At 42.3% G+C, this 26,428-nt stretch overlaps 1 protein-coding gene across 2 annotated transcripts in view; it reads left to right on the top strand.

Annotated features, from left to right (window-relative positions):
- FRMD4A (FERM domain containing 4A) overlaps positions 1 to 26,428 on the top strand; it is a 481,635-nt gene that overhangs the window by 110,688 nt on the left and 344,519 nt on the right. Inside the window, exon 1 of one of the 2 annotated variants that reach the window (XM_088468779.1) lies at positions 3,249 to 3,353. The exons of the other annotated variant lie outside the window; for it this stretch is intronic. Within the exon in view, the coding sequence (XP_088324905.1) occupies positions 3,288 to 3,353 (66 nt within the window). The 5' untranslated portion in view covers positions 3,249 to 3,287. Of the gene's footprint in view, positions 1 to 3,248; positions 3,354 to 26,428 lie in introns of those variants that run through there. 2 annotated transcript variants of the gene reach the window in all.

The following is a 26,428-nucleotide window of genomic DNA, read 5'->3' as shown; positions in this document are numbered from 1 at the left end:
TATGAGATCCAAAGAGCTGTCACTATCAGTGAAGCAAGCCATCATTAGGCTGAAAAATCAAAACAAACCCATCAGAGAGATAGCAAAAACATTAGGTGTTGCCAAATCAACTGTTTGGAACATTCTTAAAAAGAAAGAATGCACTGGAGAGCTCAGCAACACCAAAAGACCCGGAAGGCCACGGAAAATAACTGTTGTGGATGACAAGAGAATTATTTCCCTAGTGAAGAAAAACCCCTTTACAACAGTTGGCCAAATTAAGAACACTCTCCAGGAGGTAGATGTATATGTGTCAAAGTCAACAATCAAGAGAAGACTTCACAGGAGTGAATATAGAGGTTCACCACAAGATGCAAACCATTGGTGAGCCACAAAAACAGGAAGACCAGATTAGAGTTTGCCAAATAACATCTAAAAAAGCCATTACAGTTCTGGAACAACATCCTATGGACAGATGAGACAAAGATCAACTTGTACCAGAGTGATGGGAAGAGAAGAGAAGGAAAGGAACTGCTCATGATCCAAAACATACCACCTCATCAGTGAAGCATGGTGGTGGTAGTGTCGTGGCGTGGGCATGTATGGCTGCCAATGGAACTGGTTCCCTTGTATTTATTGATGATGTGACTGCTGACAAAAGCAGCAGAATGAATTCTGAAGTGTTTCGGGCAATATTATATGCTCATATTCAGTCAAATGCTTCAGAACTCATTGGACGGCGCTTCACAGTGCAGATGGACAATGACCCGAAGCATACTGCAAAAGCAACCAAAGAGTTTTTTAAGGCTAAAAAGTGGAATGTTATGCAATGGCCAAGTCAATCCCCTGACCTGAATCCGATTGAGCATGCATTTCACTTGATGAAGACAAAACTGAAGGGAAAATGCCTCAAGAACAAGCAGGAACTGAAGACATTTGCAGTAGAGGCCTGGCAGAGCATCACCAGGGATGAAACCCAGTGTCTGGTGATGTCTATGCGTTCCAGACTTCAGGCTGTAATTGCCTGCAAAGGATTTGCGACAAAGTATTAAAAGGTGAAAGTTAGATTTAGGATTGTTTAGTTTGTCCCATTACTTTTGGCCCTTTAAAAAGTGGGAGGCACATATAGAAACCATTGTAATTCCTACACCGTTCACCTGATTTGGATGTAATTACCCTCAAATTAAATCTGAAAGTCTGCAGTTAAAGCACATCTTGTTTGTTTCATTTCAAAGCCATTGTGGTGGTGAATAGAGGACAAAATATGAAAATTCTGTCAATGTCCCAATATTTATGGACCTGACTGTACATCTATCCTACCTGTGCTGCAAGCCGCACTACACATAACGCATGCGTGCCGTGTGACTCAGTAACAACGAGAGTCCTTTTGTGCATCTGTATGCGAAACGCTACATTACGGAGTCACAGCCGCTGACATTGGAATGTAGCATTTCGCATACAGATACACCTGCAGTTACACACAGAACGTAGGCATGCAGCATATCATTTTAACCAGCAGAAGCTGCTGTGCGAGTAAGACGCATTTAAAGGTAAAATGTCGCATGAAAAGACGCTTTGTGCCACTGAGTCACACAACGGCATGGCGCGACTTGAAGGGCTGTTTAACGTGCAAGGATGCTAGATGTATGTCCACACATTTGTATGGGGAGGGATTTAAAAAAGAAAAAAAGTGGCAGAATTTTAAACTTTGTTTTCCATATTGAGACAATTTTGACTTATTGGTTGGAATTTGCCTTTTTTCTGGAAATTATACAAAATTACTCTTTGTATCCAATTCACATAGCAGAGCTGATCAGTGTCATATGTAAGGGCAAGCTATATAATCAAGTTGACTGGATAACAATAGGCCGCTAGTCAGGGTTATATTAAGAGAGAAGGGGGCCGATGTGCAGTCTCCGTCTCCCACCCTTCACTCTAGCTGGCAGCGCAAAGGATAGATTCTGGCACTGTGCCCAAGTCTATTGCGCATGCGCAGCCATTTTCCCTAGTCATTTTTCTACTGCGCATGCGCAAATCACTGGGAATATGGCTACCACGCCATTTTCCCAGTGATCTGTGAGCACTATTGCTGCCAACACAGGACTCCAGAGAGGTAAGTATGAAGGACTCCCTGCACCCATTATGCACTGGTCCTGGTGAAGAACACTTAAGATAATGGGGTCTATGTACTAAGCAGTGATAAGAGACAGAGTGAAAAGTGATAAGTCTGTGATAAGTGCCAGCAAATCAGCTCCCAACTGTCATCTCACAGGCTGTGTTTGAAAAATGACAGTTGGAAGCTGATTGGCTGGCACCTTATCACTTTCTTATCACTTTTCACTCTGTCTCCTAACACTGCTTAGTGCATAGACCCCAATGTCTTACAATATTTAGGTATAGTTTACTTTAAACATTGATGCAGGATAATAATTTCTTACCTATAGAGAAACATGATGATATCCTAGATGACAATAGAACAGGATTTGCACAATTGCCTCTGTAGAAAGCACTAAACGCACTGTACACTGAAGTGCTGTCACTTGTTTTCCTGTCCATCTGCACACCAAAAATAAGGCACATGCTGTACCAGGACCTCGTTCCGTGAATGAAGCAATTCAGTAAGCTGGAGGCCAGTACTTGCTTTGATGCATTTAAGGGAATCACAGCCTATTTTTGGGAATTTTGAGTTCTAATCTAATAATATAACTAGGAAAAAATTAGGGTGTAAATTTCCCTTATCTAAAACACTATTCTCTTTTCTGTCAGTGGCTTTACAAGGAAATTTCAGTCACCACACAAAGGATCATTCATGGTGTAGCTATGTGAATTGGCCTTGCATTGATCACAGCCCAATTCTGACTTGTCCCACAATACTTTCCAGTGTGCACAGACATTAATGAAAGGTCAGGACCGAGCAGTAAAAGCGGGACAGAGTAAAAAATGGCAACATATAAGCATCAGTCACTGAGGAGCGTGTCTCATTCTGTTCCAGTCTGTATTCCCAGCTGTGTCGCTGTCCAGCTGCAATGCACACACTCATAACCATCCCAGGCTAAACTTGGAACAATAACTGGGAGCAGCCTAACAGCACAATACAAACAGCAACTCGTCAGAAACAAGTCACTGATGTTGGCTAAAGGAGATCAAGAATTTACTTCAAATTGCAGCAGCGCTTCCTATGTTTCTCGTAAACCTCTAAGTTGTTTTATTGAGGATACAACAGTTTCTTGCACGTGGAAAAAAAACAACTGGATATAAGTTTATCAGTAAAGGCGATATTCCAGCTCACATCTCCTGACATCACAGACATGACTCTGGCAGCGAGACTGGAAGACATGGAGGTGACTCTGGAGCACCTGCTGATGGATATGTTTGTAAGTGATATTTTTCCTTTCCTATTAGAGGCTGCCAACATTATGAATGACATAATTATGGAGACATCAGGGGATCTTCTAGCCCACTTTGTATTATGTCACATATTTTCTAATAGTGTAAAATGTATGAAATGTTTTGTTCTCAGAAAAGAAGTCATTTGTACATGTGTATGTGTGCTTGTGTGTGTGATTTACCCATAGAACATATTCCAGCTATCCCTTGTTTCAAATGTTACTTTAGTTAAAATATTTTACCAAATGTATCACTTTTCTTCCAATATTGGAAATAAATGATGTCAATATTACAAATATACTAAAGATGACTAGATGAGATGTTTGGTTTGTAGTTGCATTATTAATTTATGAACTCACAAGTGCCAAAGTGGTTCAAATAACACTTTGGACCCTTTTATAAACTCCACCCACAAGTATGTTAGTCAGCCAGGGTTCTATTCTGGATCTATCCACCACCATTAGCTCATTCCAGCATTGTCCTTGTACTTATAATTAGTGGAAATTATTACTTGCCTTGTAATGACCAGAGGGACAGCAAGTTTAATTACAAATTATGCCTACAATTATGTAGTTCTGTATATAGTTATTAGGCTCAATATTTACCTTTATACAGTAACATAGAGTAATAATTTATAATGGCATTGTGCACTTGGAAGTGAAGTGCAGTAGTTACAGATTTTACGATAGTTAAAAAAAATAGTAATTTATCATCTGTAAAATGTAGTTTTGTACTATAATTGTGAATCAACAATAACCAACAGATTACAATACATGCATAACCCTGTTTCCGATCTCCTGTGCCATGCACTGAACCTCAGGTAAGAAAGTACTCTGACTCTAAAACATGCAGCATTGCAGAACATTCACTTGTCTTTCCACATCAGTCTCATATTTATATAAGGCTTGTTATTTATTAAAGGAGTTACCACCAGTGATAATCCTGACAGTGCTAGGATTCACCAGTTTTCCTCGGCAAAGGCATATCCATGTGTTCATCAACTGCCACAGGAGTCTTTGCATATTTCATGCATTAATGCAGTGTTAACCAAACTCAGTCCTTAAGGCACCCTAACAGTCCATGTTTTAAGGCTATCCATGCTTGAGCACAGGTGACAATTAGTACATCAGTCATCAATTTAATTTATCAATCTGTTCTCAAGCATCGATATTGTTAAATCTTTTTTTTTCTTTTTTTAAGTAAATTAAATATTTTAAAAAAATAAACTTTATTTTTAATTAAATTAAAATTAAGCCAAGATTTTAGCTTTCAGTTTAATTATGCCAACAGCGACTGGCAGGTCAGATCACGTACGCAGACATCTCCAGAGGTGAGGTAACCTGCAACCAAGGCAGCCGAGCATCTCTCTGCTACCTTAGTGATTTTGTTATGCATGCAAGCAACACTGGATCACCCTACTCAGGCCCCTGCTCTGCTGCCCCTGGTTCTGTGCAGAAGAACAAAACCATTGATCACTAGGCGGCAAGAGCCCTCCTCCAAATATCTCTATGGGGCAATGCTGTGTTACACCCCTGATGTTATGATTAGAATAGTGCTACAAGCTGTGAATCATTGAAGAATAATTGTCAGTTTTAGTATTACTACGATTAATATTTCCATAAACTGCTAACACATTTCTAAAATCTCATTGAGTAATAGAGTTGCACAAAAGTTGTGCTGTAAGGGGCATAGTGTGTTACTCTGAATGGGATCGGTATGATTTACCAAATCCCGACTCCGGAAGACAGGCACCAGGGAAGATCCCGACAACAGCTAAGGTAAGTATAAACTAACCTAACCCCCAACCCTAACCCTACATTAGGGGTGCCTAACCCTAACCTCCCCCCCAAGTGCCTAACCCTGCCCCCCCTCTAAGTGCCTAAACCGAACCCCCTCCCTTCCCCGCAGCCTGAACCTAAGTCTCCCGGGGGGGTGCCTAACCCCAACCTCCCCCCCGGGGGTGCCTAACCCTAACCCCCCCTTCCCCTAGCCTAACCCTACCGGGGGGATGCCTAACCCCAATTCCCCCCAGGGAGCCCCTAACCTAACCCTCCCCCCCCCACAGCTGTCCGCGCCCGGCGCCCGGCTTACCTTTGATAGGGATGCCAGGTGCCGGGAACCTGGCATAGGTAAAATGACAGGCGTCAGGATTTAGACGCCTGTCATTAGACCCTTGCCGGCTTTAGACAGTCGGGATGCCGACGGACGGCATTTAGACAGACAGCATCCCGACTGCATACCCCCTGAATTTAGTCAATGTGCTTCTTTAAAATTCATAACACCAAAGTGTCCCAGTTTTTCAGGAACAATCTTTTACTTGGAATACTTATTTACCTTTGCAGGGGAACATTACGTGACACCATGAGGTAAGAGAACTAACGTTAACTGGAACAGTAGGTATTCCAATGCATGGATAATCAGCATGCTGAGAATATTATCATTGACTATGCTCCATATACAATTTAAATGCTCTGTGTTAGATCAATAAAAACAAAATCACTAGGAGCAGGAACCAAAGAGGGAAAATGACTATGATAAGGAAAGCAGTTCTCAGGCCGCCTGCTGCCTGGCACATGTCTACACTTACAGCACTAGTGAGCGTACCTTTCTAGAATATTTTACTTCATTTATTAGAATGAAAATGAGATTTTGTTTCTATGTAAAGTCTCAGCAATTTTAGATTAAATGGCTATATTTTTCCTTTTATCCAGAACTCTTGTGCTACATCTAGCTTGGCATTGTGACACATGTACAGTCAGGTGCATAAATATTGGGACATTGACAGAATTTTCATATTTTGTCCTCTATTCACCACCACAATGGCATTGAAATGAAACAAACAAGATGTGATTTAACTGCAGACTTTCAGATTTAATTTGAGGGTAATTACATCCAAATCAGGTGAACGGTGTAGGAATTACAACGCTTTCCATATGTGCCTCCCACTTTTTAAGGGGCAAAAAGTAATGGGACAAACTAAACAATCCTAAATCTAACTTTCACTTTTTAATACTTTGTTGTAAATACTTTGCAGGCAATTACAGCCTGAAGTCTGGAAGGCATAGACATCACCAGATGCTTAGTTTCATCCCTGGTGATGCTCTGCCAGGCCTCTACTGCAAATGTCTTCAGTTCCTGCTTGTTCTTGGGGCATTTTCCCTTCAGTTTTGTCTTCATCAAGTGAAATGCATGCTCAATCGGATTCAGGTCAGGGCATTGACTTGGCCATTGCATAACATTCCACTTTTTAGCCTTAAAAAACTCTTTGGTTGCTTTTGCAGTATGCTTCGGGTCATTGTCCATCTGCACTGTGAAGCGCCGTCCAATGAGTTCTGAAGCATTTGACTGAATATGAGCATATAATATTGCCCGAAACACTTCAGAATTCATTCTGCTGTTTTTGTCAGCAGTCACATTATCAATAAATACAAGGGAACCAGTTCCATTGGCAGCCATACATGCCCATGCCATGACACTACCACCACCATGCTTCACTGATGAGGTGGTATGTTTTGGATCATGAGCAGTTCCTTTCCTTCTCCATACTCTTCTCTTCCCATCACTCTGGTACAAGTTGATCTTTGTCTCATCTGTCCATAGGATGTTGTTCCAGAACTGTAATGGCATTTTTAGATGTTGTTTGGCAAACTCTAATCTGGTCTTCCTGTTTTTGTGGCTCACCAATGGTTTACATCTTCTGGTGAACTGTCTACATCCATTCTTGTGAAGTCTTCTCTTGATTGTTGACTTTGACACATATACACTTACCTCCTGGAGAGTGTTCTTGATTTGGCAAACTGTTGTGAAGGGGTTTTTCTTCACCAGGGAAATAATTCTTCTGTCATCCACCACAGTTGTTTTCCGTGGTCTTCCGGGTCTTTTGGTGTTGCTGAGCTCTCCGGTGCGTTCTTTCTTTTTAAGAATGTTCCAAACAGTTGATTTGGCCACACCCAGTAGCTACTTTCCTCCACTGTGAATGAGTAGGGCAGAGCTCTGCCGGCAGCCCCAGTGTCCTTGTGATGATACAGAAGTCAGAGCATCATCTGTGACATGTCTGATTAGTTTTACTCTGCTGTAGTCTTCTTTGGAAGTCTTTCTAGAGCAAGTGTTCCTCAGGATTGTACATATATACAATCATATATACACTATATATACAGCAGTTATCAAACACTGCCTTTTCCTGCAGAGAATAATACCAAGCTACAAATGTAAGTGCAATTACATTAGTAATACAGGAATGACTATAGCAGTTTCCTTCTAACACCTTGTGTTTACTGTGCTGTTCATTGTATACTGTACACCAATAAGATGTGATTATTTATTCCTATTTTCAGTGTGTATTTACTACTAGTTTATCTAACCTGCATTATTACAAAACCCATATGTGGTGTGTTTCATGTAAAATCTCCATGCCGAGGGATGCTGGATTCATTTTCCTTTTGTCTCTGTCTTTAAACATATTGCCTTCTACTCAAATCCAAACTAATAAATGAATAATTATTATAATATACACTTTCACTTGGTGTAGTTCCTCTATTTGAATTTTGGACTGTACTGCAGCCCCACCTCTGGATCCTCCACTGCAAATGTTACAGCCACCGTGATCTGTACTGAGACGCCTACCAGCGACTTCGCAAAGACGCAGCATCAATCACAGATTAGTCAATTATTAAAGTTCTGAGCAACCCTATGGTTACTCAGAGTGGCCGCCACAACTGAGATACGGGAGCATTTGCAACTGCGTATGGTCGCAGTCTGCGACATGCCCCAAGACGGTCACCACACGCCTGCATTTTCATTGTCACTCCCATTTTTCATTGCCAGTCCCCTTTACATCCCGCAACCGTTCCCTGACTGTCAATCACACTGCAGCCATTGGTAATGAAACTTGAGGCATGCAGTGTGACTGAGACACATGTTCATATCACCGATATTTACTCATCTGCATAAAAATCGGCATTGTGTCCATCTCTGAATCAGGCCCTATTATTGGTGATGCAATTTTCATCTATTTGTACTGAGGCGTTTATTATGTTTTTAACATAATTATCCCAGCTACGTATGCAAGGCTAGTGGCTGTGAGATAACACTGTCCCTGTACAAGTATACAAGCTGGCACAAACAAGAAGTCTTTAACATTTTCAAAAAACTCCTCTTTATCTTCTAACACAACGCATTTGAGCAGTGTCATATTCTGAAAAACTTTGGAGGACGGAGTTTGCGTGAGAGTGATCGCAAGATGGTGTTAACCTATTGGACCAAGCTCCAAAAATCTACACTTTATGGACCTTGGCACATATTGTAGAAGGAAAAACATTGTCCCCACTGAGAATAATGAGGACTGTGGCCTAATTACCCTTTTACAGGAGATACAAGGAGATTGTATCTGTGATATTTCCTGCTGTTGTTACATAGCCAGGATACATAAATTCAAGTGGACACTGCATGATATTAGTAGAAAGGAGCTTGAAACGGTATGTAGATATTATACCTACAGCCGGGATGCTGGCTGTTGAAATCCTGAAACCAAAATCCCGACATGGGACAGAATACCGGCGCCGGAATCCCAACAGCCAGCATCCCGAACGCAAGTATAGCGAGTGGAAGTTAGTGGGCAGGGCTGGATTAAGGCTTGTGGGGTCCCTGATAGAAGGTGTTTACTGCGCTAAACACTGTAAATGACAAAAATTACATTTATAATAAAAATGAGGTTTGTTATCTATTAATAAATAGGAGGCTTCAATAAAATGCAAACGTTTAATACATGTATTAAATCACTAGACACACAACAAACAACAATATAAAACTGAATGAAATCACAGTTTACTTATTTTCAATTGAGATGTCTCGAACTAGGAGACTTTTGCCCGTATTCAATTTGAGGTGAAATGTCGGAATAGGCGAAAAAATTTTCACCAATGACGTCATTTTTGCCTTTTTGAAATATCCCCGTATTCAATTACATTGACATTTTGCCGGTGCGAAAAGTCAATGTAAAAAACGGGGATAATTTTTCACCTGCCTTTAGCAGGCGGAAAAAAATGCAGAATTAGGGTATAGGGGTGCAGGCTTAAAAAATAGCCTGTACCCTTGGGAATGCCCCCTTAAAACAAAATATGCAAAAAAAAGTAAAAAAAAAAAATCGGGACACCCCAAAAAAATAATTACAAATTTTGGGGTGAAAAAAAATAACAGTGTTTAAAAATAGCGAAATAGGTTCAGGGGTATTCTGTAAGTATGCAGCAGGTGTTTTCTAGAATAGGCTATTAGCGGCAGATGCATTTTAGGGACTTAAAAATATGCTAGTACCCATTTTCATGTACCCCAAATTTGATGGTCCTACAATTATTTCCCGAAAATTCACGTATTTTTTCGCCGATCTAAGTTTCGCCTCTTCACGAATTTGCCTACTTTGGAAATTGTAAACGGGGAATAGCGGGCACATGCGCGATACTTTTCTGCCTGAAAAACAGGCGAAGGAGGCGAAATGTCCAGCAGGCGAAAAGTCTGGACTTTTCGCCTCAAATTGAATACGGGCCTTTGTATCAATGTGATTATGATACACAAGTAACTAAATCAGACAGAGGACCCAATCACTGAAAAATTCCAAAATTTTCACTATATTGCAACAAGCGGGCTCAGTGTAAGTACCCAATTCCGCAGACAAATAATAGCCACAGCAAGGCTCCGTTGGTTAGTGTATTTCTTTCACTACTGGCGTCCCACTGTGAAAATTGTGTCCGCACTTAAGGTTGGTATAATGGTATAGTCAATATAGTAAATGAACCTTTATGCAGTGTGTCTGTGCTTTTGCACACAGGTAAACAAACACACAGTCATAATTTGCAAAACGTGTACAGCAAGGTGATGTCTTAGAGCAGGGATGGGGAACCTCAGGCTCGGGGGCTGTATAAGGCCCCCGGAATCATTTGATCTGGCCCTCAGAGCTTTATTCTGCTAGCCTCATCTGGATAGCAGGGTGCCTATAATGGCACCCTGTGGCCAGAATCTATGCAGCAGTGCCGCCTGGAGCGTCCTTAGGACACTTCAGACGGTCACACCGCTGCCCTTACAGCTCCCCGAAGCATCCTCAGGATGCTCCGGGCATTGCTGTAATCACTTGATATTGTGGCCCCGTCCCGGTGTGACATCACACGGAGGGGGCGTGGCCTGCACCAGGCCCGCAAATAATGTTATATATATATCAAAATGGCCCTCGGCAGAAAAAAGGTTCCCCACCCCTGTCTTAGAGGATGTAGCATGCACTTGTTCTTCAGTAAATATGCTAATGGTGAGAGAAAGCCAAAAATCCTTTCTCAGTCGCTTACACTCTTAATAAATCAGTCAATTAGTCTCTGAAATTGCTACATATGGAACCACTTCAGTTGTTTCTATTTGCGATATTTGTGACTCAAATAGTGACTGAACCCAGACACTGAAGGCTTTCCCAGGCTTTCTACAAAACATCTGTAATTAATTGAGACCAGGAAAGTGTTAGGCACAAAAAAGATATGTATGTAGTTGTGATGTTGCAGAGTTTCCTTTAAATGGTAACTAAAAAACAGAAATAATTAGTACATTTAATAAAGCTATGGGGATGAGATGCAGGCGATAACACATTGTATGGAGCAGAACTCTCTCAGCCATTACCTTCACTGTCAGTGTATACAGCTGGATTGGAAGGCTTATAAAGCAAGGGTATAGCTGTGCTGGGAGACATTTAGGGACATACTTTTAGAAAAAAATAACTGTTATCTGGGACTACTGGCAAATACTAAGGATCCCCTGAATGTATTTATTGGGGAGGGACAGCAACAGATATTGTATATATCTACTGGGATACGTCATTTTCAATTGCAAAATAAGCCCCAAAAGTTTTCTATAGAGCTGCTAAAATGGCAGATTTACGAGGCTCTGGGTGCAAACCATTCCAGAGCTTGACCTTGGCAGCTAATGCCATCCATCCTCAGATGGCGTTAGTCATTGTAGTCTATGGGCTACACAGTGCATAAGTTTCCGGGAGAGGACCTGTAGGATTACTCCCCAGCACTGGGTGCTAGCACCTTTGCAGTCAGCAGACCACATACTGTATGCTCAGTAGTGCTGTCAGGTCCCAATCCCTTAAGTACAGTGATTACATTAGCAATCACTTTACTTCTAACAAATTGCAGGGAAAGACTCCTACTAGAGCCCCTCTCCATGGAAGTGAGTTTTGTTGCATCCTGGAAATCCTTAATTTATAAATTATAATTATGGGGATCAATTCGTAATAATTAATAAATATGTTTTTTGTGAAATTCAATATAATTATCAAAATCTTATTTATACTTCATTATTCTGTAACCTCTCTGTAGGTCAGGAGTAGGCAACATTTTTATTTAGGTTGCTAGACTCTCAATATTACGAGCCAAATGCACAAAGCTTGTTGATGTTAGTAAATACTATGTAATATCAAATAGCTGATACACACTAATCACTATATCTAGATTACAGCAATATAATGGACCTGGTACAAATGGATCTCTATACAGAGGTCACGCTGATATCACACCTTGGACAGGCTGATTGCTATACACAGGCCACAGCGATATTGTATACCTGGCACCCATGAATCTCTCTCTAGACTTTCTGTCACCCAGGGAAAATACTGAGCTCAGCCAACAGTAGATGGGTGCCAGCAAAACCCATTACAATAAGGTCTGAGTGCCTGCTGCATTCATTCTGGTGTCCTGAGGTGTCTTCACTTTTAAATGTAGCATGTAAACTCAACTGGCTTGGGACTGCTACCTGTACTACAGTACACGTACACTATTTCACCCAACAGAGCATCGCAGTTAATGCCACATAATATAGAGATCATCACAGTGACTGCAGTATAATGCAGAGAGCATCACAGCGATTGCCATATCAAACAGAGAGAATCAGTGACCACCATACAATACAGAGAGCATCAATGATCACCATACAATACAGAGAGTAGTTATGACCGACGAACAAATGGTGGATTGTCATTTGCTCCTATACATTACCAGATTTTTGTTCCAACCAGTCAGATTAGACAGATAATCTTATAATATGTACCTATTTTAACGTACAGATGTGCCCACATACATCTATCCTCCGTGCGCTACAAGTCACGCCACACATAATGCGGGAGCTCAGTGTGACTCGGTAGCGCTGAGCATCTTTTTACCTTCAAGTGCATCTTATTCACATAACGAGCAGCTTCTGCAGATTAAAATGATATGCAGCATGCCTATGTTCTCTGAGCGAGTGTGGGTGTATCAGCATGCGAAATGCTACGTTACAGTGTCAGCGGCTGTAACACTGTAACATAGCGTTCTGCATGCAGATACAGCTTCAGATGCACAGAGAACATAGGCATGCTGCATATCATTTTAATCAGCAGAAGCTGCTTGTGCTATACATTTGAATCGTTGTGTGAATAAGATGCATTTGAAGGTAAAAGAAGCACGAAAATATGCTTGGCGCTACTGAGTCACGCCACGGCATGGCGCGACTAGAAGGGCTGTTTAACGCGCCAGAAGGCTAGATGTGTGTGGACCCATCTGTATTAAAACTATTTGCTGTGCCTCAATTTGAATGTTTATTTGGTACTATTTGTGATTATGGGGTCTATGTACTAATAGTCGCAGACCAGCCACGATTATTATCTATCCATATTGTCAGGGATATTTGAATTTTTAATGAAAATATTGCCACTATGTACAAATGGGAACTCGCAGGTACAGCAATTGCGGTAACCACTGTCCCTGCTCACAGTGTCAGCTTCCGGATCTGGCTGGGGGCTGTGAGATATAGATCGAAAGACCTCTTTACTGCTCCTGGAGCCTCCATAGGTTTACAGCAGTTTACACCATATGAAGATGGTATAAATTACCGGGGCTAAACTCCGAAAAGCTTCGATGATAAAGGGAACTGGTGGACAGCACCTACACCTTATTAGCAAATGGTGCTGCTACATAGGCAGCATGCAGCTGCATCAAGTGTTATTGGTTCTGCCAGATATCGGCCTAAAAGTATTCTGAATAACTGCGGATTATCACCCAGCCACCTGGCATAGTACAACTCTGTTACCCGAGAGTCAAATCACTGCTCCAGCTCCCCTGCTGGTATCCCCCTCTTTCCGTCACCCAGGGCACATGTCCTATGTGCCCCTTCATATCTGCGCCACTACCCTGCTCCATTCCTTTCCACTTATTTCCTGTACGTACTAACTTGCCTAATGTTTCCACACCCTCTATCCCTGGTACCTACAAGCTGCTGGGTCAGTACTCCAAGGGTCTTTGCATGCCCAACGCCTATATTCACAATTGCAGTGCAGGAGGGGTGTTCTTTCACTACTGCTCTTTCTACTGTGGCACATTAGAAATATGTGCATGTTCCACAATTTGTGGCTCCATATTTGAACCACCTGGGGTGTGCCAAGGTTATTGTGGTTAGCAATGATTTTTACAGTTTTAAGATCATTTAAATGTTAATGGTGTTCTGACAACAGTACAAGGTATTTTGAATGCTATGTGATAACACTGTCAGTGCTCAGTGCACCAACCTAATTTTGAGGACTATATTGTAGATGTATAAAGGTCTTTATGACCCTGAAATTTGATTAATTCAGGTACATGATGGACATCTAATTAGGGATAGTATTATCCAAGGCTGACAAATATGGCCAGTTGGAGCACACTTTAATATTCATTCATAATTATACAATATTGAATATTTATAACATTTAAATAAAATAAGTTAGAATACACTTTAGCTTTCATTGTTTGATTCTTACCTTATTAGCAGAAATGTTTATTTTTCACCATGTATAGAAGAATATGATGGAGTGCACAATTTTCCTGTGACCTTCCTGTTAGCGCATAGTGTGCTGCTTTTTCTAATTCATTCTGTTCTGTTGAGTAATGAGGTAATTAGACATAGGAAATAGCACTGGTTAATATAATTAACACCTACATGGGCTAAAGTTTCATATTTCATAACCATTACTGGATATATGTAATACAAAAAAAATAGCTTAACTTATCAAATTTCATTATCTCAAAGGTTTGTTTATTTTTTTAGTGGCAGCAGGTAGGTAGTTTCATGTATTATTGTGAAAGGGCTTGCTGAATCTGACTACTACAGTAGTATACAAATACAAATATAATACTGTATATTACTCGATTTGCGCAATAATAATCATTCTACATCTATCTAAGAGTGGTCACAGGTGCTTAGTGATACAGGTTGAGTCTCCCATATCCAAAATGCTTGGGACCAAGGGTATTTTGGATATCAGAATGTTCCGTATTTTGGAATAATTGCATACCATATTGAAATGTTTTAGGAATAGGGCCCAAATCTAAACACAGAATGCATTTATGTATTATATACACTTTATACACATAGCCTGCAGGTAATTCATACTTGCCTACTTTTGAAAAAGCATTTCAGGGAGATTGTGCAAGCAGCACCTATGAGCACGGCGGTAAACTGGGCGTGTCCTGCTACATCTGAAGGGCGTGACATAAAAATCACTTATATTCATATGTAAATGAGCCCCAAAGTAGTTAGTAATAGTAGTCAATGTTTACGGTTTGAATAAATGTGCTCAGAGGGCGCAGCTGTATTTTTAGAGCTCGCTTATTTTGATATATCCAGTCAGTCACAGGCATTAACTGCACTCTGAAAGGGCACTCACTGACAGCCATCTATTTATTGGCTGTCAGTGAGTGCTCTTTCAAAGTGCAGTTAATGCCTGTTACACTCATCACCAAGCCCCCATCATGTACTGTGTGTATATATATATTATATATATATATATACAGTATATATATATACAGACACCGTTCTGTTTGACTTACATTTTAGTGAGGCCACCGTGGGGGGGGGGGGAGAATAGGCCACCACACACCACTCACTGATGCCCGACACCTGCGCTGCTGTCCCAAAAAGTGCAGCGCTGCTGTTACCACCCTCTGCTCCTCCTGATGCTGCCGCGCATAAGCACACTCTGTGTGCACAGTGCGCCCTGCTGACTAGCGCCGGCCACCGCTACCAACAACCACGCGGTGGCCGTCATGACGTCATGAGGTCCCCTCCGCAGGCCCCGTCCCCGACATTGAGGAATCGCGCATGCGCAGTCCCATTGCTTCTGAAAAAACGAGAGCTTAAGTAAAGTATGAGCGGGAGGCGTCATTGAAAACCGGGAGCCTCCCGCTAAAATCGGGAGGGTAGGCATCTCTGAGGTAATTTTATACAATATTTTCAATAATTTTGTGGCTCAAACAAAGTTTGTGTACATACATGAAATTAATTTATGTTTCATATACACCTTATACACACAGCCTATAGGTCATTTTATACTTTATTTTTAATAATTATGTGCCTTAATAAAGTTTGTGTACATTGAACCATCAAAAATCAAAAGTTTCACTATCTCAGTCATACTAAAAATATTCTGTATTTCGGAATATTCCGTATTTGGGAATATTTGGATATGGGAGATTCAACCTGTACTTCCATACGTTCCTGTGATGATGTCTTATACACTTAACAGGTGACTCCAGTATGGTTTTTCTTTACCTCAAATAATAGAAAACATACATACTGTAATAGGTTGTTCAACCTATTACACTCGATTGATAAATAGGCCTTTGGGAGTGTGGTGTGAGGACAGCCTGAGAGCTGGTATTGTCTAGAAGAACAAGACTCTCTCCTCCTGGGTGTCACATTAGGACAACAATCAGTAAGTAAGCTCCACTACTCAATGATATCAGAACAGCCCACTATACAAAAAAAACCAAGACGCAATCTAATAAAACTAACACTTTGGTTGTGCTTGCCATCCAGTGGCTTCTCCAGTCCAAAATTCAAATAGGGGAGCCACACCAACTGTCATTTCACACGCTGCCAAACATCACTGGCTGGGACTCACTGGTAGTTGGTGTGAGTCCCCTATTTCAATTTTGGACTGTACTGCAGCCCCACCCCAGGAGCCGCCACTGTTACCATCTATAACAAACACTGGTGTGTGGGACCCCTTGAAAAAATTAATAGACCATGTTCTTGTCAGAGACAGTTTGCATAGAGCCATAAACACATACAGAGACACATACAGCTGCTGCTTGTTATCTCCTGCCGGAGAAGTGATTTTATTGCATCTCCTCCATGTCTTTTTTGAACTTATAAACACAAGAGATTTTCTCTGGAACTATTACTCACTTTGTATAAATATACATGGTATACAGAGGTATACTATTGATTAACATCGAATGAAAATGGGACTTGAGATATGTTGCAGGTGTGGACTTTAACCATTGATTATCTTTTAAACTGGTATATACCAGATCATTCAGGATCCACCTCCTCTAGATACATCAAGAGCACAAATTTGTTACCTCATACAACATTTGAATTTTTGTACAATATTGATATCTATATGATATATTGATGTTTTTTATTATTTATTATTTTTTATATTCCTTGACTGGTCAGTTGATGTTTTAGGATATTAAATTTATGTTTGATAAATATAAAATGTTTTTGCTTTTTTTCCAAGTTTCAGGGGCCTATTCATCATACCTTAAAACTCTCTGCAGGTTATTAGGTTTAGAACTCGCATGGAGTTCTACCTAATTACCAGAGGAATTCATCATTCCTCCTCCCCATAACTATCTATTTTGAAAAGCTGTAATTTTTGCGATGACAGCTTTTCGGGAAATAGATAGTTATCTCTATCTACTCTAACTTATCGCAGCTGGAAGCAGTGCTGCGCATGCGCTGTTACATCTGTAATACCAGCGCATGCGCAGCACTGCCTACAGATGCGGTAAGTTTGTATCCCCCCCAACGCCCCCTCCCCCCCTCGCTCCCCTTCCCCCGTCCCCGCACTTACCTGCCCGCTGCAGCGCCTGCGGCTCTGGTGGCTGTGCTGTCACGTGTTCTCCCAGCAGCCCACAGTACAGTTTAGAAAAAAAAAACATTTTTTTTTCTAAACTTTATTGTGTTCTGCTGGAAGAACATGTGACAGCACAGCCCCAGGAGCCAGAGTGCCGGAGGAAGACGCCGGGGGTCCTCACCAGCTGGAAGCAAGTAAGTGTTACCTACTATACACCACCTCACAGTGGCGAATAGTAACTCCATCAAATTCTGAAAATACATAATTTTCGGAATTTGATGAACACCATAACTTCCACATCCCCATACTAATGTACTAATGTACTAATGTATGGGGAGTGTAGAAATTAACGCAGGGGGACTTAGCAAGGAGATATCAGTGATATCTCCTGTGCTAAGTGTGTTCATGAATACTAAAATAATGTTAATTAAGGAAAATGTCCTTAAAAGCGTTATTTTAGTGTTGATCAATAGGCCCCTCAGTCATGTTTTTCTCTCTTTATTTAATTAGCGCAGAGGTTGACAATTGAGTAGAGTCATAAAATGCCTGGAATTAGGTTTTCAGTGTGATTTTCAAACACTAATGTGAAATTTATTTTATTTCATATTTTCATTACAGATATGTATTAGCTGCATGTTTACTTTATAAAATATATGTTAGCTACTTATTTTATTTATTATGTGTTGGTGTCAATTGCTTTACATATCTGTTAACTACATATTAATACTTTATTACATATATTTATCAACAGTGTATTCAGTTGTGTTTTATTAAGTTTGTTATGAAGTGAGAGTAATGAGGATGGTAGATCTCTTAGCAGTGAGTAACCAAGAAGCAGAACCCAAGACACTAGAGCAGGGCCGCAACTAGGAGGGGGCTAGAGGTGCATGTGCACCGGGTGCCAGAACTCAGGGGGTGAAAAAGGGCTGATTCGCGGTGGCTTGGAGGCTGCAGATTCAGAAAACTGTCATCCAAAAATGGCTGCTGCCAAGGAAGAGACAGATGCTAGAGGTCCTTATTGGACCTCTAGTGTCTGGCTCCTCTTTGGCGGCGGACATTTTTGGATGGCCTCTTTCAGCAGATTTCATGCGGACTAGCCGTAAGCATGGACTCTGCTGAAAACGGCCATCCAAAAATGGGCACCGCCAAGGAGGAGACAGATGCTAGAGGTCCTATTGGACCTTATAGCAACGAGCATGAAACCCCTGGCAACGAGCATGGAACCCCTGGAAATGAGCATAAAACCCCTGACAATGAGCAGGTAATTTTAAAGTAATTAGAAGCCTTACTGTGGGGCATAAAATGGTGTCGGGCAAATATGTAAGTGGCACTTTGGTAATAGGCATTACAGTGTGTGGCATAATGTGTAATGGGCATTATGGTGTGTGGAATAATGTAAGTCACTATACCAGGGACGTCTGACTAGTGCACTGCCTTATGGAGGAGCAAGGACAAAATCCAGGTACGGGAAGGGAGGGGGCGCAGAATTGCTGCCTTGCACCGGGTGACAGATATCCTAGTTTCGGCCCTGACTAGAGTCTTGCTCTCCTGTTATACTGGTTCTCATAAGTGTGATCGGGTTGGATATTTGCTAATACCAGCCGTCAGAATCCTGGCAGCGTAATCCTGAAGGTAGAAAATCCCGAACATGCAGGTAAGTATTGTAACCTTCCTTCTAATCTTACCCCTAACCCAAGTTTCCCGCAGTCTAACCCAAACCCTCCCCTCCCGCAGCCTAACACCCCCGCGTCTAACCCTAAACCTAACCGTAATACTTACTGTTGGGATTGCAGCTGTCAGGATTCTGGAGCTGGGATTTTGACTGCTGTCGGGAATCCAGCACCGGAATTCTGACCACCATCATCGTGTGTGCCGGAATGTCAACTATATCCCGTGTATGCTCCTAAGTGTACAGTGCAGCCAAAGTGCTAGCTGTCTAGTCAGTAGCAGTATGTAGCAAGCCGTATTTTATATTTATATGTATGTCTGCTGAGATGCATGAACACATAATAATAACACGTATCCCTCCTTTGTCATTTGTAATGATGAGTAATATATATACATACAGTATATATGTTTGTATAAATATCTATGAATGTAAAAAGATAAGTTTCTTAATGTTCATTTTCTCTCCCAGCCATGCTTGTTTATCACAACATACAATCAGTAATAGAAATGTGTGTAATCGCCTGCTCGCTAACTGGTAGCAAAGATCCTAATGGTGTGCCATAAAGATTTATTACTTTAAAATGCAATTTCACCCATGTTGCTTTGTGTTTAACATTGGCGGGAAAAGTCAGTATTCTAATCAATTTAGCAGGCAGCATGGCGATGTGCGCTGATGTGATGGTGCGCGCTAATGAGGGGCTTAGTTCATATGTAAATCACCTCAGAGTCCAAGCTGACATCCTCTCCAGGTAGCAGGACATTTTCCTGTCATGGCCACTTTGTAATTGCAGCAGTTACAGATGAATTTTTCCTATGGCTGTGAATGTTAGTGCGAAGTACTGTATAGTGTACTGTACAGACAAATAAATGCCACTGAATAATATATCTTGTGTCTTTACACCAAGTGCAGAAATCTTGTGGTAATTGATGGAAACTGTATAACATTATATATGTGCACATCCTGACTGAGCAGTTTTATTATTTGCAAATTGAAGTAAAAAAAAAATTCTATTTAGTTTTTTGCTCACATTACTCAACAATTTAGTTTCATTATATTCTGTGTTATTTATGGTAAATAAACAACAAAACTCAAAGTGTGAGAAATAAAATATTTAAATACATGAGTATTTTTAGTTTTCTCAGAGTGCATCTGATTACATTAGTATCACATTTTTTGGGGTCACTTATATTTCTATAATACATAAGTGCTATTAGTACACAGCTGTGGATTATGTTTTTATTTTTGACACGCTATGACATCAAAGACAGTGATATCATATACTCCTATTACCCATAGCATTCCAAGCTAATATACTTCACATAGGTCATACACTTTATGGACAGTACGTACAATTTTAATGTTTAATTTCTCCCACCACTAGCACTTACCTTATCCAGGCAGGGCCATAACTAGAACTTTGAGTAGCCCATAGCAACATTTGTAAACAATTCCGTATCTAGGGGTGTGTGAGCAGCACCATTGCTCAGGACACAAGGCAGAGAGGGCTGCACCGTTGCTGTCCTATTGGCCCCTATAGAGCGAGCCATGTAAGAGCCACCAGGTGCATCCTTTAGATAAGTTTAAATCTTGTCAACCCAGGACTGATCCTTTATTTCTGAAGCTTATACCATTGAATAAAACACTCCCCAGTTTCTGAGTTAATTTATTGTGTAGTTAGTTTGTCAATCTTAATGCTGCCGACAGTCAACGTGAAGATAGCATTATGTAGACGGAACAATGCTGACACGGTTGTAATATTATTTAAAGTATTTTAACTGTGTCAGCATTGCAACTTTTAACATGATCGAAAGTATCATGTTTAAAGTTATAATTCCCACATGTTTAAAAAAAAAAAAATAACATTGTTAGGGCTATTAACAGTACCTAGAATCTCCCGGAATTCGTCTGGGGGTCGAGCTTTCAGTTTTGGGGCTCCAACCTTATGGAACTCCCTTCCCCGCAGAGTTCGAGAGGCCTCCACTCTAGAATCCTTCAAAAATAGACTCAAGACTTTCCTCTTCACCCAAGCATTTCACTAATGTCCCTTGTTTAAGCTTATTTTGTGTTTTTGTACCGTAAGGCAAATGTAAAGCAATTTGAGTCCGTTAGGAGAAAAGCGCTATATAAATAAAATTATTATTATTATTATTATTATTATTATTATTATATAATGCTGTCAACATGTTGACTTCAACAGCATGAAGAAAGCAGATAACATATATTTCCCGTGTAACATGGTATCAAATATCGTGCTGCTATAGCTCTTCCTGCTTTACCTCTTATCGAGGTGAAGCAGGATGCAATAACGCAGAGATATATTAACATCTCAGCCGCCGGACTGGGAGAGAGAAAACTTCCCCCTCCAGAGATCTGTGGAAGTCCCGCAGTGTACTAGCCTAGTGCTGATGCCCTGTGTCTTACCTCCTGGCAAGAAACCACTGCACATACGCAAGACTTACCTTCTCTTCTTTCATCTGCCCCTAGGGTACCAAAGTCACATAAGGCAATACCAGTCCCTGGCAGAAGAGTTCTCACTCTCAAGTACCGAATTCTGTTTCTCCCTTGACTTTATGAATGTCTCATTGCAGGGCCGGCTCCAGGGGTAGATGCGCCCTATGCCGCCTGTGTAGTTGTTGCCCTCTAGTTGCACGCGCCCGAAAATGGGGATGAGGCCTAATTACCATAGACCACGCTCCTAAATGACGTTATTTGGGGGCGTACTCACACGGCACGCCTCCTGTGTAACATCAGACTGGGGGCGAGCCCAGCACTTCATCACTAGCTGGGCTTCCCCCAGCTCTCTCCCGGCACTGAATGGATGCCGTGTGCATGTGCGCAGCATCCATTCAGCTACTACGGGGTTCGTCACTTCCGCACAGCTGCGGCGTTGGGGGTGCCCAACTTCCAGACCAGACCAACCGTGGGACACTTCGGCCCATGGTTGGAACAGCAGAACAGTGCTGTCCTGCTGAAATTGGGATGTTGGGATGAGTGCACCCTCTATGGGGTGGAGCGCTTGTTCGACCGCACTGGTTGAACATGCTTTGAGCTGTCCCTGTCTCATTGCCTGGGATGACCTGTGCACTTGTCTAGCCAGGGCAGTAAAGAACAGTGACAAAAAACAATAAAGAAATAATAAAATACAAAAGAACTGAACACAGACAGATGAATAAAAGAATGTGTACAGAACAGTACAGTGGGTTGAATAGAACATAACACTTCTGAAAAAGAAAGTAGATAATGAATGAATAGGTCTCATTGACAATGAATTTATTTGACATTTCATCTATTGTGTGTGGTATATTCTTGTGTGACTATTACTGCCCTTCTTTCAACAACCTGCTTGTGCTAGATTTTGTGAGAAACTGTGTTCACCTTTTTTGGCTATGATGCGAAAATATGGCAATCAATTATAGGTGGGGAATGCAGGATAAACAGTTTTAAAAAATGACCAAATTAATAGAAAAAAGTAATAATATATATGATGAGTGGAGTGATGTGCAAAAAACTGCTAGATTCCATGCAGCACTCAGAATGAACTCTAAATACAGAATGATCAAAGCGTTGGCACTCTGCAAGGAATATATGGCGCTATTCTTTCCACAAGATTTGGGGTTCTGATCGTCAGAAAAAAATTAGTATAAACTATCTGAAGAAGTGGGCAGTACAGCGGCCCCCAAATGTATGCAGATTTGATGTACTGTATGTATGCTGTATGTGATGGTCCCTTTTAAGACACGGATGTGATTGAATTAATGATCTATGACGAACATTTATTAAATTACTTGCTTTTACGATGTAATATTGACTCGTCAATTGGGGGAACCTGCACCAAAGCGGACTTTGTTTACAGTTAGATTCAATGCACAAGTATCTAGAAGTTGTAGAATGTTTTGTCACAATCATACTGCAATGCCCTCTACCTTGGTCTCCCAGCAAAAGAATTGGACCCTTTGCAGAAGGTACAAAATGCAGCTATCCACATAACACCCATTCTGTACTCCCTTCACTGGCCTGTAAGATGGCGAAGATTGGCTTACTGACTTTCAAGCCTTACATGACCAGGGCCCAAAGTACTTGAAGCAGCTTCTGATCCCTTACTGTCCCACTCTATCACTGGGATCTGTTGATGAAGGACTATTAGTACCTTTATGCTTTCTCTGCAACTTTATACTAATTTATTTTGTGACAGAACAGTTATCCTAGTATACTATATACAAACTAACATGCTGACTTCGCAAACTGCACCAGGCTAGGATTGGAAAGGATAGGCATATCTGTATTAGGATAGGACACATCTGTATTTTTGGGGGGATGGGGGATCTAGAAGTGTCATAATAGTTTGTTTGTACGTAGTTTATTCCCAAGTAACAGGGGTAACAATAAGTTTAATATCTGTACAATGGATGCTCTTCTATATAATACCACTGAAGGGTACATGCTACGCAGTGGCGGAACTCCCGGAGACAATGGAGTCATTTGCTGCCGGGCGTCAGCCCTGAAGGGGGCACCTGGCTCCATTGTCCCCGGGAGCTGCATGGAGAAGGAGTGCCGCTGATCGGCGCTCCACCTCCATTGGCGTAACTACGGAGGGTGCAAGGGGTGCGGTCGCACCCCTGCACCCTCCATTTGCCGGGCGCCCGCTGAGTGTGTTACCAGCGGGCGCCAGGCTCCTATCCCCCTGGCGGTAGCCGGAGGACGGAGCTCCCTCCGTCTTCCGGGTCCCGCAGTGTACTATGGGAGTGACGTAATGACGTCACTCCCATAGTGCCGAGGAGCAGACACCAGGGATGGACGGCAGCAGCACTAGAGCGGGGATAAAGGTAAGTGTTTGTTTGTTTGTTTGTTGTTTTTTTTGTGTGTGTGTGCTCGCAGTGGGGGCCATCACTACTGGGGGCAACTACTGGGGGCAACTACAGGGGCCTACTACTGGGGGCAACTACAGGGGCTCACTACTGGGGGCAACTACAGGGGCCTCACTACTGGGGGTAACTACAGGGGACCCACTAGGGGCAACTACAGGTGCTCACTACTGGGGGCAACTACAGAGGCCTACTACTGGGGGCAACTACAGGGGACTACTACTGGGGGCAACTACAGGGGCCTCACTACTGGGGGTAACTACAGGGGCCTCACTGCAGGGGACTCACTACTGGGGGCAACTACAGGGGCTCACTACTGGGGGCAACTACAGGGTGCTCACTACTGGGGCAACTACAGGGGCCTCACTACTGGGGGCAACTACAGGGGCCTCACTACTGGGGGTAACTACAGGGGCCTCACTACTGGGGGTAACTACAGGGGCCTCACTACTGGGGGTAACTACAGGGGCCTACTACTGGGGGCAACTACAGGGGCCTACTACTGGGGGCAACTACAGGGGTCTACTACTGGGGGCAACTATAGGGGCCTACTACTGGGGGCAACTACAGGGGCTCACTACTGGGGGCAAGTACAGGGGCCTCACTACTGGGGTTAACTACAGGGGACTCACTACTGGGGGCAACTACAGGGTCTCACTACTGGGGGCAACTACAGGGGCCTACTACTGGGGGCAACTACAGGGGCCTACTACTGGGGGCAACTACAGGGGCTCACTACTGGGGGCAACTACAGGGGCCTCACTACTGGGGGTAACTACAGGGGCCTCACTGCAGGGGACTCACTACTGGGGTTAACTACAGGGGCTCACTACTGGGGGCAACTACAGGGTGCTCACTACTGGGGCAACTACAGGGGCCTCACTACAGGGGGCAACTACAGGGGCCTCACTACTGGGGGTAACTACAGGGGCCTCACTACTGGGGGTAACTACAGGGGCCTCACTACTGGGGGCAACTACAGGGTGCTCACTACTGGGGCAACTACAGGGGCCTCCCTACTGGGGGCAACTACAGGGGGCTCACTACTGGGGGCAACTACAATGGGGCCTCACTACTGGGGGCAACTACCGGGGGCTCACTACTGGGGGCAACTACAAGGGACCTCACTACTGGGGGCAACTACCGGGGGCTCACTACTTAATGTACTGCATATGGGGACCATTACTGGGGAGCACTACATAGGCGGACCACTACTGGGGGCATTATATAAAAGGAACTGCATAAGGGGGGCGGTGGCAGCTGGGGCTGGCATAGGTGCTGGGGGGTGGTACATTTTAGTTTGGGGGGAGGGGCACCAACATTTATCTTGCCTCCGGGCACCTGGGTTGAAGTTACGCCACTGATGCTACGTATCATAATTACGTGCCTGACTCCACAATGAGAGAGAGAAACACATTCAACAGGACACCACAAAAGAAAGGTAATTGGTCTGTCCAAAGCTAATTACATTTCCAGATAAAACTGATTGCTTGCTGACCTAAGCCCTAGTACCCTTATAACCTGTAATAGCACGGAATCTGTCAATCACCATGGTTTTGGCACCATTGTAATAATTACTAACGTAATAGCTGCTTTTTGGATAATACTAGGCCACATACATCTGTGTAATACATAGGAATGAAATATCTATATGTCTAATATCCCCTACTTTCTGGAAAGCCTTTGAACAGTGGGAATAGTACATAGATGTGTTATCATACTTATTCTTGCTTGAACTTGTTATGTGGTTATTATCAGACACTCTTATTGGAAATGTAAAAATAAGACTAGAAGACACAGCCCAACCATTTTTTATTATAGGGTTTGATTGACAAGAGAATGTGGGTGTAGATAAATTCCTGATATGTGCGTAATAATTGTACTGTTTTCAGATATCCTTGCTACTCCGACTCAGCACTATTACTAAACTAATGACATATGTTATGAAAGTGAATACCTGGGCCAAATTCATAAAAGCCCTTCAGGCATAGTGCATTTTACAGCCAGCTGTATGTAAATTGCATTGCACGCTAACATACTGTACTAGTCAGTTCTCTTTGCTTCCAATACTCAAATATTTATTCAGTAGTATCAGGACAGCATTGTTTCTCCATCCCCGGCCTTATCTGGGGGGAATAGCCCATGTGTCCCTGTCTGATTCCAGCACCTGGACAAGCTGGAAATGTTTAAAACCAATATTGCTAGAGGTGAAAGGTTGTTACTGCAGTTGATTTGAGGTCTACTCTGACATGCCCAATCAGATTCTCCAGACGTTAAAGCCAATTGTAGACTTAACAGGTTCCTGAAAAAATAAATATGTTTGTGAATTTTGCTGTTCACATCTGAAAACTCACCCATTCAGTTCCTCTTGAATTAATACTTCAAGTTGACTAGTTGCCTATTTAAATGAATGGGGGTTTGTGACTTACTGTAGAAAAGGCGTAACTTTCCTCCAATCTGTCAGATCTGTGTTTATCTCTTAAGCTGGGCATACACGTCCAGATAAAATGCCTGTCAGACCGCAGATGTCCATGGCATACACTGTAAGGTATCTTACAGTGTATTAGCCCCGACATCTGCGCTCCACCCCCGGGGGAGGAGACTGTTCCTTCCATGGGAAGG

The sequence above is a fragment of the Taudactylus pleione genome, unplaced genomic scaffold, assembly GCF_031769625.1.
Source record: "Taudactylus pleione unplaced genomic scaffold, aTauple2 ptg000086l, whole genome shotgun sequence".
Taxonomy (NCBI): Eukaryota; Metazoa; Chordata; class Amphibia; order Anura; family Myobatrachidae; genus Taudactylus; species Taudactylus pleione.
Note: the sequence above shows the minus strand (reverse complement) of the source record. Positions and strands in the feature narration are given on the sequence as shown.